This window comes from Apodemus sylvaticus, chromosome 5 (assembly GCF_947179515.1).
Source record: "Apodemus sylvaticus chromosome 5, mApoSyl1.1, whole genome shotgun sequence".
NCBI lineage: Eukaryota > Metazoa > Chordata > Mammalia > Rodentia > Muridae > Apodemus > Apodemus sylvaticus.
In genome coordinates, this window is record NC_067476.1 from 7,564,751 (window position 1) to 7,579,217 (window position 14,467).

The 14,467-nt window shown below is 46.5% G+C and overlaps 1 protein-coding gene across 2 annotated transcripts in view; it reads left to right on the forward strand.

Annotated features, from left to right (window-relative positions):
• Positions 1-9,775, forward strand: part of Gbgt1 (globoside alpha-1,3-N-acetylgalactosaminyltransferase 1 (FORS blood group)) — a 10,582-nt gene extending 807 nt beyond the window's left edge. The window contains exons 2-7 of one of the 2 annotated variants that reach the window (XM_052181967.1): positions 1-43; positions 543-608; positions 5,937-5,987; positions 6,067-6,102; positions 6,895-7,029; positions 8,462-9,775. The exon at positions 1-43 is cut by the window's left edge and continues 125 nt beyond it. In XM_052181967.1, coding sequence (XP_052037927.1) covers positions 1-43; positions 543-608; positions 5,937-5,987; positions 6,067-6,102; positions 6,895-7,029; positions 8,462-9,146 — 1,016 coding nt within the window. In that variant the 3' untranslated portion in view covers positions 9,147-9,775. The remainder of the gene's footprint in view (positions 44-542; positions 609-5,936; positions 5,988-6,066; positions 6,103-6,894; positions 7,030-8,461) is intronic. The other variant, XM_052181968.1, reaches the window with a different exon arrangement.
• Positions 9,776-14,467: the final 4,692 nt, after the last annotated feature.

Genomic DNA, 14,467 nt, shown 5'->3' on the forward strand with positions numbered 1-14,467 from the left:
TGACGTTCTTCCTGCTCGCTGGCACATGTCTCTGGGTCCTATGGTGAGCTGCCATTTGGAATCTCTTCCATGCCCTTCTCAGTTCTCCTGCCTCCTAAACGTGGTGCTCAACCAGTTTTTCTGGACCCATCAACCCTTGAGGCTCAGGATCCTCTAGTCTCAGACAGGCTAACTTGTTTTGACTTTTATGTTTTGCCATGATTTGGCTTTTCCCAGCCTATTATTTGCCATGTTTTCTGCCTACACGGTCCTTCAAACCTCTATTGGCCTTGTGGGAGCCTATGGCCACTGCATGTCTCCTTGCTGTTTGTGGAACATGGTTTCAGGGACCTAGCCATATCATGAGTGAATACCCACGTGGACAAAAGGACAGCTACATGCTAGGCCCTGTGCTAGATACAGATGTTGTACTCTTCAGTCAACAACCGTGGAGTGACAGGGCTTCTTCCCAAATGAAGGTCTTTGCTCCTGATGAAGTGCACCAAGTGATGCCAACCTCTAAGTTGGCAGTATAGCATTTAACAGGTGTTTTTTCTTTCTAGCAAATATGTCAAGGACTGGCTGCTGGTCTCCTATGTGCCCTATTACCTCCCCTGCCCAGAGTTCTTGTAAGTACTGGATTAGAGGATTTGGGGACAGTGTGGGGTGACCATATTTGGAGAGACAGGAAACCTTTTAGGATGATGTTGTCTTTGGGAATCTGCAGCCTCAATTTGCGACTCTGAGTAGCGCTCCTTACAGCCACCCTAGCGGCGCGCTGAGAGCCCCTCCCAGCCACGCACCACCCTGCTGTGCTCAGCATGCTTCCGCTCTAGACATGTTACCCAGCTCAGGTTGCTTGCTGTGCCTGTTAGGCAGGAGGATAGACATGCCCCTCCTGGGCTGATGCTTATGAGGAGCCTGGTGTTCTGGTACCTAGAAGGTGGTTGGTAAAGAGTCCTGTTAGGGGCTGGAGAGATGGCTCAGTGGGTAAGAGCACTGATTGCTCTTCTGAAGGTCCTGAGTTCAAATCCCAGCAACCACATGGTGGCTCACAACCATCTGTAAGGAGATCTGACACCCTCTTCTGGTGTGTCTGAAGACAGCTACAGTGTACTTAGATATAATAATAAATAAATCTTTAAAAAAAAAAAAAGAGTCCTGTTAGGAAGGAACCTCTTGCTACATTTTGTGTAGATGTAGGGAACTGAGTGGCATTGGGCTAAAAAGGCATTCTCCTTTTGGTGAAACTGTTTGATAGCCAAGAGAAAAGATCATTTGCGTTTTGTAATAGCTAAAGAAGAATTAAGTATCTGAATTAAAGGCTATTTGATAACATGGGTGATTGGTTGATTAATAGATTGATTGATTTTTCTGACATACAGTTTCTCTGTGTAGCCCTGGATGTCCTGGAACTTGCTCTGTAGACCAGGCTGGCTTCAAATTCAGAGATCTACCTGTCTCTGCCTCCTGAGTGCTGGGATTAAAGGTGTACACCCCACTACCTGGCATAACACATGTTTTATTAAAAACAGAATAATCCTTGTCCAGGTGTTTATAACAGGATACCACAGTTCTGGCCCGAGATCAAGGAGTTACATATGTTGAATTTGTTGATGGTTTTCTTGCTGGCAAGTTTCCAGGCTAGTACAGGGCATTCTATGCTAAGAGATGGAGATTTGTGTATATTTTTTGGACTCTTTCTTTTTTGTTTTGAAGACTGCTTTGTTTTGTTCTTGTTTTGTTTTGTTTTTTGAGACAGGGACAACCAAGCTGACCTTGGATTTATTATTTTTTATTTACAGGGATTAAAGGTAGTATATATTATCACACTTGGCTATTTTTATTATCGTTATCATTATCATTATCATTATTATTGTTGATTTTTTTGACACAATTCCTTTGTGTAGTCCTGGCTGTCCTTGAACTCACTCTGTAGACCTAGCTGGCCTAGAACACAAAGATCGGCCTTTGCCTCCTAAGTGCTGGGATTAAAGGCATATAGCACCGCCACCTGGCTATTATTATTTTTTAATGTGCATACGTGTCTACATATCTATGTACCATGTGCCTTGTGCCACCAGAGGCCATAAGAGGGTGTCAGATGCCCTGGAACTGGAGTTGTAGGTGTTTGTGAGCTACCATGTAGGTTGGGAATTAAACCCAAGTCCTCTGAAGAGCAGCCAGTTCTCTTAACCACTGAGCCATCTCTTCAGTTCCTATATAGGATCTTATGTAGCTCAGACTGTCTGTCTGTCTGTCTTAGTCACTGTTCTGTTGCTGTAAAGAGACATCATGACCAAGGCAACTCTTATAAAAAAAAGTGTTTAATTGGGGGCCTACTTGCAGCTTCAAAAGTTAGTTCATTATCAACATGATGGAGAATTTGGCAGCATACAAGCAGATGTGACGCTGAGAGCTACATTGTGACTTACAAGCCGCAGAGAGAGAGTCTGGGGCTGGAATGGAACTTTGAAACCTCCAACAAGGCCACGCCTCTATGACATGATGGGGACCGTTTTTATTCTTTTTTTTTTCATATCTAAGTACACTGTAGCTGTCTTCAGACGCACCAAATGAGGGCATCAGATTTCATTATGGATGGTTGTGAGCCACCATGTGGTTGCTGGGATTTGAACTCAGGGCCTTTGGAAGAGCAATCGGTGCTCTTACCCGCTGAGCCATCTCTTCAGCCCCCGACCATTCTTATTCAAACCACCCCACTGCCCTACATAGGTTTCTATTCCTGCAATACAATGTCATCACCAAAAGCAGTGCGGGAGAAAAGGCTTATTTGTGTCCGTCACAGCCCGTCATGGAGGGGAAGTCAGGCAGGAAGCTGGAGGCAGAGCTGATGCAGAGCCATGGAGGAGTGCTGCTCATGGGCTTGCTCCTCATGCCTTACTCAGCCTGCTTTCTCATACCAGCCAGGACCATCCGTCCAGTGGTGGCACTGCCCACACCGGGCTGGGCCCTCCCACATCAACTATTAAACAGTAAAATGCCCCCATACAGTTGCCTACAGACAGTGAGATCAAGGCATTTCCTCAGTTGAGGTTCCTTGTTCAAAGACAACCTAGCCTGTGTCAAGTTGACCAAAAAGCTGACCAGCATACTGGCCCTGAACTCTCCACACCTGAAGATGTTTGTGCTCCTGATTTTCTTACCTTCACTCCTGAGTGCCAAGATCATAGGCATGTGCCACCATAGCCATCTGTATTTTCTTTTTCTTTTCTTTCTTTCTTCCCCCTGCCCCCAGACAGTGATTCTCTGTATAGCCCTGGCTGTCCTGGAACTCACTCTGTAGACCAGGCTGGCCTCGAACTCAGAAATGTACCTGCCTCTGCCTCAAAAGTGCTGGGATTAAAGGTGTGTGCCACCACTGCCTGTCTGCATTTTCATTTTATGGCCTTCAAAAGCTTAGAAATAGGAAGTTCTCTGTAAGCTTATATTTTTCAAAACCTACTTTACTAATGGTTCTTAAACCGTTTAACCTCCCTTGTAGCCCACCACCCACCAGAGGTAGTAGAAAGGAAAGATTAATAGAGCAAAGGAGGATGTGGGCCTGTTTAGAAACAGTTCTTTGGGACAATTCCAATCTTTGTTGTCAGGATAGCAGCACTTTAGTTTGCATGAGTCAGCAGTGGTATAGCCACTCACAAACACTACTCATGAATCAGCAACAGCAGTTGGATCAGAAGAAACCAGGAGGACTGGAGAGATGGCTCAGTGGTTAAGAGCACTGACTGCTCTTTCAAAGGTTCTGAGTTCAAATCCCAGCAACCACATGGTGGCTCACAGCCATCCATAATGAAATCTGATGCCCTCTCCTGGTATCAAAGGACAGCTACAGTGTACTTAGATATAATAAGTAAATAAATGAATAATTTTAAAAAAATAAGAAACCAGGAGGCTCTGGCAATTGGCTTAAGTCCTCAGAAGCAGCAAGAAGCCTTTGAGATATCACCAGAAGTTCTTTGGTGCATTTCTTTCTGTGAAGTCAGTGATGAAGGCAAGGTGAGCCAATACATCTGCATCATCAGTGAAGACCAGCTCAGCAAAGCCCAACAAAGACCAGCAAAGAGTGGCAAGGCGATCCAATGCCACACAGCAGTGTCCACTGTCTGCTGGGTTATTCTTACACCCTTTCTAACATCACATGTTCTCTCAAGCATCTGCTCTAGCAAAACTTCACATGCCCCTTTTCCAGGCAGCATCCAGAAAAACACCATGTGTTTGTTCTCAATGAAACATCTTCCCACATGTCTGCCTCAGCAAAAATATCTTCTCATGAGAGTTTTCAGAAAAAAACATCGCATGACACAACAGAAACCAGAAATTTCAATCTCAGTTCTCTTTTTGGCAAGAGTGTGCTCAGCTGAAGGCCAAACCCTTGGCCTCCTGTGTGGTAGACAGGCTCTTTTCCTCTAAACCAAACTCACAGCTCCAGCTTCTGGATTCTTGTATATCATTCCCTAACAATGCTAAAGTAAGTCTGGACTTGTAGGAGAAAAGAAATTACTGTCAGGATGCAGGGAATGTTCGATCCTGGTGTGACATCCTCTACTTGATTCTGACGGCCTCCTCAGAGCACCTTATTTTCTGAGCAGGGACACAGTAGATAGAGTTTAGAGAATGGCAATGAAGAGTAGAGACAAATCATGAAGGGACAGATACTTCAACTCAGAATATTGTTGAATAGCCTTCTGGAATAAGCGCTCTGACACCAAAGAGAGTGGAAGAGAAGTATCTCCTGAAAGGGACCCAGTTTGCATTCACATTTCATACTCTAAAACCACGAGGCAAGGCAGGCAAGCAAACAAGATTTTACAGAAGTGAATGTCACAGCCTGCGGGTGGTTAAGGTCAATGACCCATCCCGTTGATTATTTCTCCAGCTCATCCTGTTTCAGGTAGCTTTTTAGGTAGCAAGTGAAGTCGTGCTTGGCAAATAGGTAATTCAAGCAGTGCTCTAAGTAAATCACTAAATAAATCAATAGATCATTATTTAATAATTAGCCTTTTCTACCTTGCTCTAGTTTAAGAGGAGGTACTAGTTCATAGAGGCAGAAGCAAAGTGGTGGCAGGGCCTCAATGGGCAGGTGCACAGAGAGCTACTGTTTGATGGATCTGAGTTCTAGAAAGACAAAGAAAACATGTCTCTCTCCTAGAAAGACAAAGAAAACATGTCTCTCTCCTCTCCTCTCTTTCCTCTTCTCTCTCTCTCTCTCTCTCTCTCTCTCTCTCTCTCTCTCTCTCTCTCATTGGTTTTTAGAGACAAGATTTTTTTCTTTCTGTGTAGCCTGGCTGTTCTGGAACTCACTCTGTAGACCATGTTGGCCCTGAACTCACAGGGACCCATCTGCCTCTGCCTCTCAAGTGCTGGGATTAAAGGCATGCGCCACCGACGTGGATTTCTGAGTTCGAGGCCAGCCTGGTCTACAGAGTGAGTTCCCGGACAGCCAGGGCTACACAGAGAAACCCTGTCTTGGAAAAAAAAAAAAAAGTTGTGTGCCACCATGGCTCTACCAAGAAAACTTTTATGACACAGGTAATAGTGATGGTTGCTGCACGTGCCAGTGAGCTCTGCACCTCAACACAGTTGAAAGAGGGCCATCAAGAGGGCTCAGTCAGTAAATCTGGATCACCAGAAGCTGTGAAATCCATGGGTACAGAGGTGTGAATTCCCTTATGTCTCCACGCTGAGGAGGTAGAGACAGGTAGCTCTCTGGGGCTTGCTGCTGGCGGGTTAACCTACTAGGAAGAGCTCCAAACCAGCGAGAGAGTTTTCTTTTCTCAAAGAAAAGGCGAGGCAACTCCCCCTGAGTGCACACGCAGCCTCTCCAGTGAATCTTGCAACCCTGCCCCACCCCCATGCCTCTCTTTCTCTTAGCCCTCCCATGTACACTTACAGTAAGGTGTCCTTCACAAGTCTCCCCTCTCTCTCTTTGCCACCAGCAACATGAAGCTGCCCTTCAGGCAGGAGAAATTGTTCCAGCCTGTGGCACAGTAAGTAGACCCTTTCTCCTTGGATTCTGGCCCCAGGAGTGGGAGCTGCCTCCCTCACACTGGCTCTTCTTGATTACAGGTTACAGTACCCTCAGCCTAAGCTGCTGGAGCGCGGGTAGGTGTCAGGGAATGACCTGGGAGTGACAGGGAGAGGGACCACAGAGATCCAGTGTGGCCAGAGGGTGGTGAGGATGGTGAAGATGGTGAGGATAGTGAAGGTGGTGAGGATGGTGAGGATGGTGAGGATAGTGAGGGTGGTGAGGATGGTGAGGGTGGTGAGGATGGTGAGGATGTTGGAGGGACCAATATCAAAGAGGACCTGGGCCCCAAAGAGTCAGGGAGCTAAGCTCCACCTGTCACTGACTGTGTGACCTTAGGCAGTTGGCCATCTGCTCTGAGCTTTACCTTTTGAGATCATATACTACCTCCTTTGTAGAAGGCTGGAACAGTAAACAGCAGGACATGTAACTGTGGGGCATGCCTTACTTAGGGGCATGCCACCTATGGTACAGTCTATCACCTTATGAGTGCTAGGACCCTCCAGAGCACGGGTTCTCAACCTGCCTAAGGCTGTGACCCTTTAAACAGTTCCTCATGTTATGGTGACCCTCCCCACCATAAAAATACTTTGTTGCTACTTCAGAACTGTAATTTTGCTAGTGGTATGATTCATAAATGTAAATATCTGATATACAACTAGTGTAGGGGTCATGACCCACATGTGGAGAACCAATGCTCTAGACCCTCTCTGTCCATCCCAACTCCCACGCTTCCCAGTCCTAGCCAGAGATAGCTGTTATTATCCCCACTTTCGCATGGGGAAACCGAGGCCCAGCAAACAGGGCCAAGATGCTGCCCAGGCTTCCGAACAGGGAGGCTCCCATGGCCTGAGCCTCCCCCGTGCCAGACCCACAGAGCTGCTGACACTCACCCCCTGGTTGGCACCCATCATCTCCGAGGGAACCTTCCACCCGGAGCTTCTGAAGAATATGTACCAGCCAATGAACCTGACCATTGGAGTCACCGTGTTTGCCGTGGGGAAGTAAGTGATGGATAAGGCAGGGGTGGGGCTTGGTCTCCGTGAGCCACAGGGGTTTCTGGTCTAGGGAGGATCCAGCCTGGGCAAGTGCAGTGGGGTGATGTGAGAGCTTTCTGATGTCAGGCCTCACCTGCCAAGGAAAGGGATTTGTGAGAAGCCCAGACAAGGATCAGCAGGCTATGAGGAGAGACTTTGTCCTCCCTACCTGTCCTTGTCCCTACGTGGCCTTTCCTTTACCTCCATCTGGGACTGTGTTTGGGCCCTAGGACTTAAAGTACTGGCCAGATGAAATATGGATGGCACAGATCCGGTGGGCCCTGGCTTAGGGATGGATCCATGCCATGTATTCTGCTGTGTGTCTGTCCCCTGTGTCTAGCAATCATCTTCCCTTGATTCTGCCCCCTGGCAGCCTCTCAGTTCTTCCTCCTAGTGTTCAGTGTGAGTGTGTATAAAATGATCAAGTTTCTGAGCAGAGCATTCAGACTAAGATAGATCGTAGGAATCCCAAACAACACTGCCAGCAATTAGTAAATAATCAGTCAAAGCACAGTGACTGAGTAAGTAAGGCCCAGGGTAGAATGAAGGAAATAACTCCTGACAGCTGTCTCTGTAGGCATACATACACATAAACAAACAAACAAACAAACAAACAAATAAATAAATAAATAAATAAATAAATAAATGTTTTTTAAAAGAATTTAAGGAAGCATATTAGACACTGGGGAAGACAGCCCAGCTGGTAAAATGTTTTCATGCAAACATGAAGACCCATGTTTCATGTCCAGCATCCATGTTAAAAAAAAAAAGAAAGAAAGAAAGGCACACAATAGCATTCATCTCTAATCCTAGCTCCAGGGATACAGAGATAGGAGCGTCACTGAGTCTTGCCACTCAGCCAACTTTGCCAGATTATTGAGGTCCACATTCACTCACTATTCAAAAAAATAAGGCGCATGCCTTTAATCCCAGCACCTGGGAGGCAGAGACAGGAGGATCTCTGTGAGTTTGGGGCCAGCCTGGTCTATAGAGTTAGTTCCAGGAAAAAACAAAACTGGAGCAAACGGCAAGGAAAGTGCCCAGGTACCTAGTGTCAACCTCCGGGACACATGTCCACACAGGCACAGGAGAGTAAAGATCAGTCTCAAGTGGCTGTCACATACTGAGTATCCCTGGTATTCCTAATTACAAACATTTGGACCAGAAGTGTCTCACAGTATAGACTTTAACGGTTATACATCTTAATCCAAAGCTCTGAGGCAGGGCTTTCAGATGAGAGGCCCAACTTTGACAAGAACTGTGGGAGTTTGACAGATAAGAAACCCAAGATAAGACCTCAATGACTTCCTGAGGTGGAGAACTAGTGTGTAGACTTCAGTGCATACTGGGGACCCAGGCAGTTGAGGACAGAAGTGGTTAACAGAGCTGTCATCCCCAGGTACACCTGCTTCATTCAGCCCTTCCTGGAGTCAGCTGAAAAGTTCTTTATGCGTGGGTATCAAGTATACTATTACCTCTTTACCAATGATCCTGCAGCCGTTCCCAGAGTTCCCCTGGGCCCTGGTCGGCTCCTCAGCACCATCCCTATTCAGCGTTATTCCCAGTGGGAGGAGATCTCTATGCGCAGAATGGAGACCATCAACAAACACATTGCCAAGAGGGCCCACGAAGAAGTGGATTACCTCTTCTGTGTCGATGTGGATATGGTCTTCCGTAACCCCTGGGGCCCTGAGACCTTGGGGGATCTAGTGGCTGCCATTCACCCAGGCTACTTTGCTGTACCTCGCCAGCAATTCCCTTATGAACGCAGGCAAGTTTCCTCTGCCTTTGTGGCCGACAATGAGGGGGACTTCTATTACAGTGGGGCACTCTTTGGGGGACGGGTGGCCAGGGTGTATGAGTTTACCCGGGCCTGCCACATGGCCATCCTGGCAGACAAAGCCAATAGCATTATGGCAGTCTGGCAAGAGGAGAGCCACCTGAACCACTACTTCCTCTGGCACAAACCATCGAAGTTGCTGTCCCCAGAGTACCTCTGGGATGACAGGAAGCCTCAGCCCCAAAGCCTGAAGGTGATCCGATTCTCCTCAGTGGAAAAAGATAACAACTGGCTGAGGAGCTAACAACCACGCTAAGACCCACCCGGAGCCCTGTCAAAGCCCACCCCATGCCAGGCCCTGTTTACCCCTTGCATACCTCAGTATATCAAGGGAGTCCAACCAGGAAAATGGATACAGAGACAGTGTAAACTATGAGATGTTGTGTACCCACAGTCATAGAGCAGTCCAGCACATGATTGGTTGGACAAGAGGAAGGCATCAAAAAAGACCAGGCCTTTCAGGCCTCCCTTACCTACCATACCAAGGGATGGATGTGCCTTCTTGAGGCAGGCTGGGGAATCCAGCTCTGCTCAAAGTACCTGGGGGCTGCTTCCCCTGATTGTTAGTTAAATATGTTTTTAGTTTTGTTTTAATCTGCCATGGTGGAGATCCAACCTGGGAAATGCACATTGAAGGGAAATCCTCTGGCTCTGAGCTGGCCACAGCCCTGCCTGCTGCCTTGAAGCTTCATGCTAATGTCCTCATCCCAAGTACAATGCTGCTCTTCACTCTGAATTCCTGAGCTAGCTCTGAAAAGGACCAGGCTTGGCTTCCCTCTGGTCCCCTGCATGGTGAGCCACCCTCCCACGCACTGGATGTCTACTTTGTTACATGGTTTGAGGTAGCTTTCAATAAAGATGGTGTATACTAAATCCTGACCGGGATTTTACCTATACAGTGGACTATTTTGCTAGTCTAGATAGTTCTGGGAAATACAAGCAGATTGGATTTCAAACAATCCATATGGGAAGAGGGTTGGTTAATGGTTATTCCAGGAGATAGAGTTAAAGCTGGCTGCTGTTAGAGACTACTTATTCCAATTCTGGGAGCCTGGGTAAGGTGGGTCCTGTGGACAGATGTGCCACACCTAGAGGGTAGCAGTGCTCAACCGCCTCATTGTACCATCAGTCCCAGGGTACACAGGAGGTGGTCCCATCTGTATCCATGGCCACTACACCTCTCAGGTCACTGGTAGGCAGGGGGCTCCAGGGCAGTGGGTCAGATAGGCCAGGATCAGAGGGTCTAACAGCCTGGGTCTAGAACCTCAAAGGCCCTTGAAGGCCAGGCAGAAATGGAATTGAATATTGAGTGAGAGCCTGGCTACCTGGTATACTTCCCTAAGCTGCAGCATCTTTTCCAAGCAGTGTGTAAATTGGAGCTATACTCTGAAGTCATGATGTTACCCCATAACCCGCCATCCCTGACAAGGCTCACCCTGAGCCTGTTTTTCTATACTTTATAGCTCATCTGCCAAGCAGGGGTAGTTATAAGAGTGGCCAGGCAGAGTCTCCAGTACAAGGGCACAGCCTGGCAGGAGAGCCCCTGGGACTTCTAGACAGAGCAGCTAGAACAGACTGTAGCCTCTGTCCTTGGAAAAGAGTGCCTGTCTGAGGCTTCCAGGCCTGGGAGTGGTCCTGAAGCAGAGCTGTGGTACATCTACTCAAAGAATTGCTCTTTGGAGACAGCCTCCAACAGACAGGCCTGGGGCAGCACTGGCCAGCAGCGGTGAAGATGGAAGATCTCTCCCAGCCTGGTGTTGTGCTCACGTCCAGCCAGTCGGTCATATGGCTTCTAATACAGGCAGCTGAGGGCTTCACCTGGCTCCTATGCAGGGCACGGTTCCCAGACGCTAGCTGAGAGAATGAACCCAACTTGTATCTATGTTACTTTCCAGAAGAGGCTGAGCTGGGCTGGGAGCTGCTCCAGTGGGAGCCTGACCCACTGTCTCTGAAGATGTCCAGGGATAAGCCCAGCAAGGAGTCCTCAGCCTCTGCATAGGACAATCAGATTTGAGGTTTGTGGAGTGATGGGCACCACTCTTTCAGGACAGACTAGCTTTTATGGGCTCAGAAGCTTTAAAATCACAGAACACCCTCTTCAAGATACAGCTGAGCGACTTGGAGGTGGCTCAGAGTTTTTGCCTCATAAACATAATACTGTGACCTGAATCTTAGTCAGGGTTACTTTCTGTGATCAAACACCATGAGCAAAAGCAAGTTGGGAGGAAAGGGTTTATTTGACTTATACTTCCACATCACTGTTCATCACCAAAGTAAGGGCAGGAAGTCATACAGGGTCGTGGAGAACTGATGTAGAGGTCATGGAGGATGCTGCTTAGAGTCTTGCTCCACGTGGCTTTCTCGGCCTGCTTTCTTATAGAACTTGGACCGATACCCCAGGGCTGGACACATCTACAATGGGCTCGACTCCTCCCCATCAATCGATAATTAAAAGAATGCCCTATAGGCTTGCCTACACCCCCATGTTATAGAGACATTGTCTTATATTTTTGCGTATTGAGCCTAGCCGTTAATGACTGTGCCATCTCTCCAGTCCAAGGAGACATTTTCTTAATTGAAGTAGATATAAACTATCCAGCACACCATGTTTTGTTATGTTTAAAACAAAAACGAAAACAGAAAAACCACACGAGGCAGTTGTGGGTCATGTCTTTAACCCAACACTTGGGAGGCAAAGCCAGATGGATCTCTGAGTTTGTGGCCAGCCTGGTCTACAGAGTGAGCTCCAGAGCAGCCAAAGCTACACAGAGAAACACTGACTTGAAAAACAAAACCATAACAAAAAGGTAACCCACTTGTGGCTGGTGAGGTCACTTCAAAACCAATAAAATTTCTAACAGAATCCTAAATACTTAACCACACCCAAAGATAAATGTAACTCTTACTCCTCACCAAAGAAGCTTCGTTTTTTGGGCTGGAGAAATGGCTCAGCAGTTAAGAGCACTGACTGCTCTTCGGGAGGTCCTGAGTTCAATTCCCAGCAATCACATGGTGGCTCACAACCATCTGTAATAAGATCTGATGTCCTCTTCTGATGTGTCAGAAGACAGCTACAGTGTACTTACTTACATATAATAAGTAAATAAATAATAAGAAATCAGATTTCAAACAAAAAAAGGAGAAGAGGTGGAGGAGGAAGAGGAAGAAGACGAGGAAGACAAAGAAGAAGAAGAAGAAACTTCTTGCAGCAGAGGCAGGTTGATTTCTGAGTTCGAGGCCAGCCTGGTCTACAGAGTGAGTTCCAGGACAGCCAAGGCTATACAGAGAAACCCTGTCTCAAAAAAAAAAAAAAAAAACTTACAACTGGTGAAAATGTAGAGAACTGACCATGGCGTGCCCAGACCCAGTTGATAAATCTAAAACATAAACCTGACACCTAAGGCTCAGAAGAGAATGTGGAAAGAATGGAAGAGGCAGAAGACCAGGGCAGGATATGAGTGGTTGTCTGCTTCAAGATAGTCTTTTATGTTTGACAGTGAAGCATCACCCAGAAATATCTCAAAAATATCCTTGCCTAAACAAGACTTAAAAAAATAACACCACTAATCGGCATGCCGACATGGAGGGATGTGGTGGTTTGGATAGGCTTGGCCCCCATAGGTTCATCTGTTGAATGCTCGACCATTTGGAGTGGCACTATTAGGAGACATGGCCTTGCTGGAAGAAGTGGGTTGTGAGGCTTCCTATGCTTACTCCCTTCTGCTGCCTTTGGATCATGATGTAGAACTCTAGGCTTCCTCAGTCCCATGTCTGCCTGCCTGCTGCCATGCTTCCCGCCATGATGAGAAAAGACTGAACCTCTGAAATTGAAAGCCAGCCTTGGTCATGTTGTCCCTTCACAGCAATGAAAACCTACCTAAGACAGAAGCTGGTACCAGAGACTCGGGTATTGCTGTTATGGACTTGACCATGATTTTTGTTTGGAGGAATGTAGAATGCTTTAAGTGGGGCTTAATGGGCTATCTTAGTAGGAACATGGAGGACAGTTGTACTGAGGATGATTTGAACTGTGGGGCCTGGCTCAAGAAGTTTCAGAGGAGAATTTTAGTATGTTGCCTAGAGATCATTCTTGTGATATTCTGAAGAACAAAGCTGTTTCTTTGCCCCTGCCTGAAGAGTCTGCCTACCAGCAGAGTGTCTTGACCCAGCAGCTTCCAATAATGACACAGAGACAATTATTTATTATAGCTCAGGCCTTAGCTTAGGCTATTTCCCAACTAGTTCATATAGCTTAATTAACTGCTTTATTCTAATTTAAGTTCTGCCGTGACCCAGTTGCCTCTCTTTTAGTACCAGCACCTGTTTCTTCTTCTGTGTTTGTCTGGTGAACTCCTGCCATGCCTAATTCTTTCCTAGAGTTCCAATTCTGCCCAGGAGCCCTGCCTTTCCTCTCCTGCCCTGATGTAGGCCATCAGCTCTTTATTATACTAACCAGAAGGTGTTGGGGAGGAATATTTAGAAACAGTGTGATAGGTGATGCTTCATATAAAATAACAATACTTCAAGGCAGTGGTGGCACACGCCTTTAGTCCCAGCACTTGGGAGGCAGAGGCAGGCAGATTTCTGAGTTCGAGGTCTACAGAGTGAGTTCCAGGACATCCAGGGCTATACAGAGAAACCAACCCTGTCTCGAAAACAAACAAACAAACAAAAACAAAACAAAATAACAATGCCAAAGTCCAGACAGCACTCAGCTCTCTTGTTGGAACTTGTTCTTGTACAAGTTTCCAGTACAGAAATCAACATTTGAATAATATAGACAACCTTTACACGCTGTATAAGAAAATTATTCCAACACCGTTTGATACTAAAGTTTTAGATTAATTATATTGAGGACAGAAATCTCAAAACAGCCTAGTATAGACTGTGTCCTGTGGTTCACTCTTATGAAGAGTGTTTTGGTCAACTGTACCAAGCTTAGAAAGGAAAAACACAAAATGTACGGTTCAAGTATAAAACGGGGCCAGGAAGTGCAATGGAGCCAAATCCTGTGTTCAAGGATGTTAAAGGGAATTAAGGGAGTGGTGATCTCATGGAAATTTACAATAATAATTTGTATTATCCACAAATAGAGGGCACACATGTGATCCAGATCTTGAGGCTGTAAGACACAGGCTTTTGATCCAGATCTTGAGGCATAGTGGTCATGCTTATAAAGATATTGTGTAAAGGAATTTAAAAAAAAAGCTTAGGTCCAGACAAGTTGGTACACACCTTTAATCCCAGGAGACAGAGGCAAGTAGATCTGTAAGTTCAAAGCCACCCTGGTACAGAGCAAGTTCCAGGTTATAAAAAAGTTTAGGTCTAGGCTTTGGTGGTACACACCTTTAATTCCAGTACTCAGGAAACAAAGATATACAGATCTCTAAGATTAAGGCCAGTCTGTGGTCCTCTCCCCTACCCATCCCTGGGGTTGCTGGCCACTGGCCCACGGGTATAAAGGGAGCCAAGTCTATAAACAGGCTTTCGAACAGTCTATGAATACGAATAGAATCACCTTTGTGATAACGTTTCAGGATCAGCTTGGGGAGACAGATCAACTTT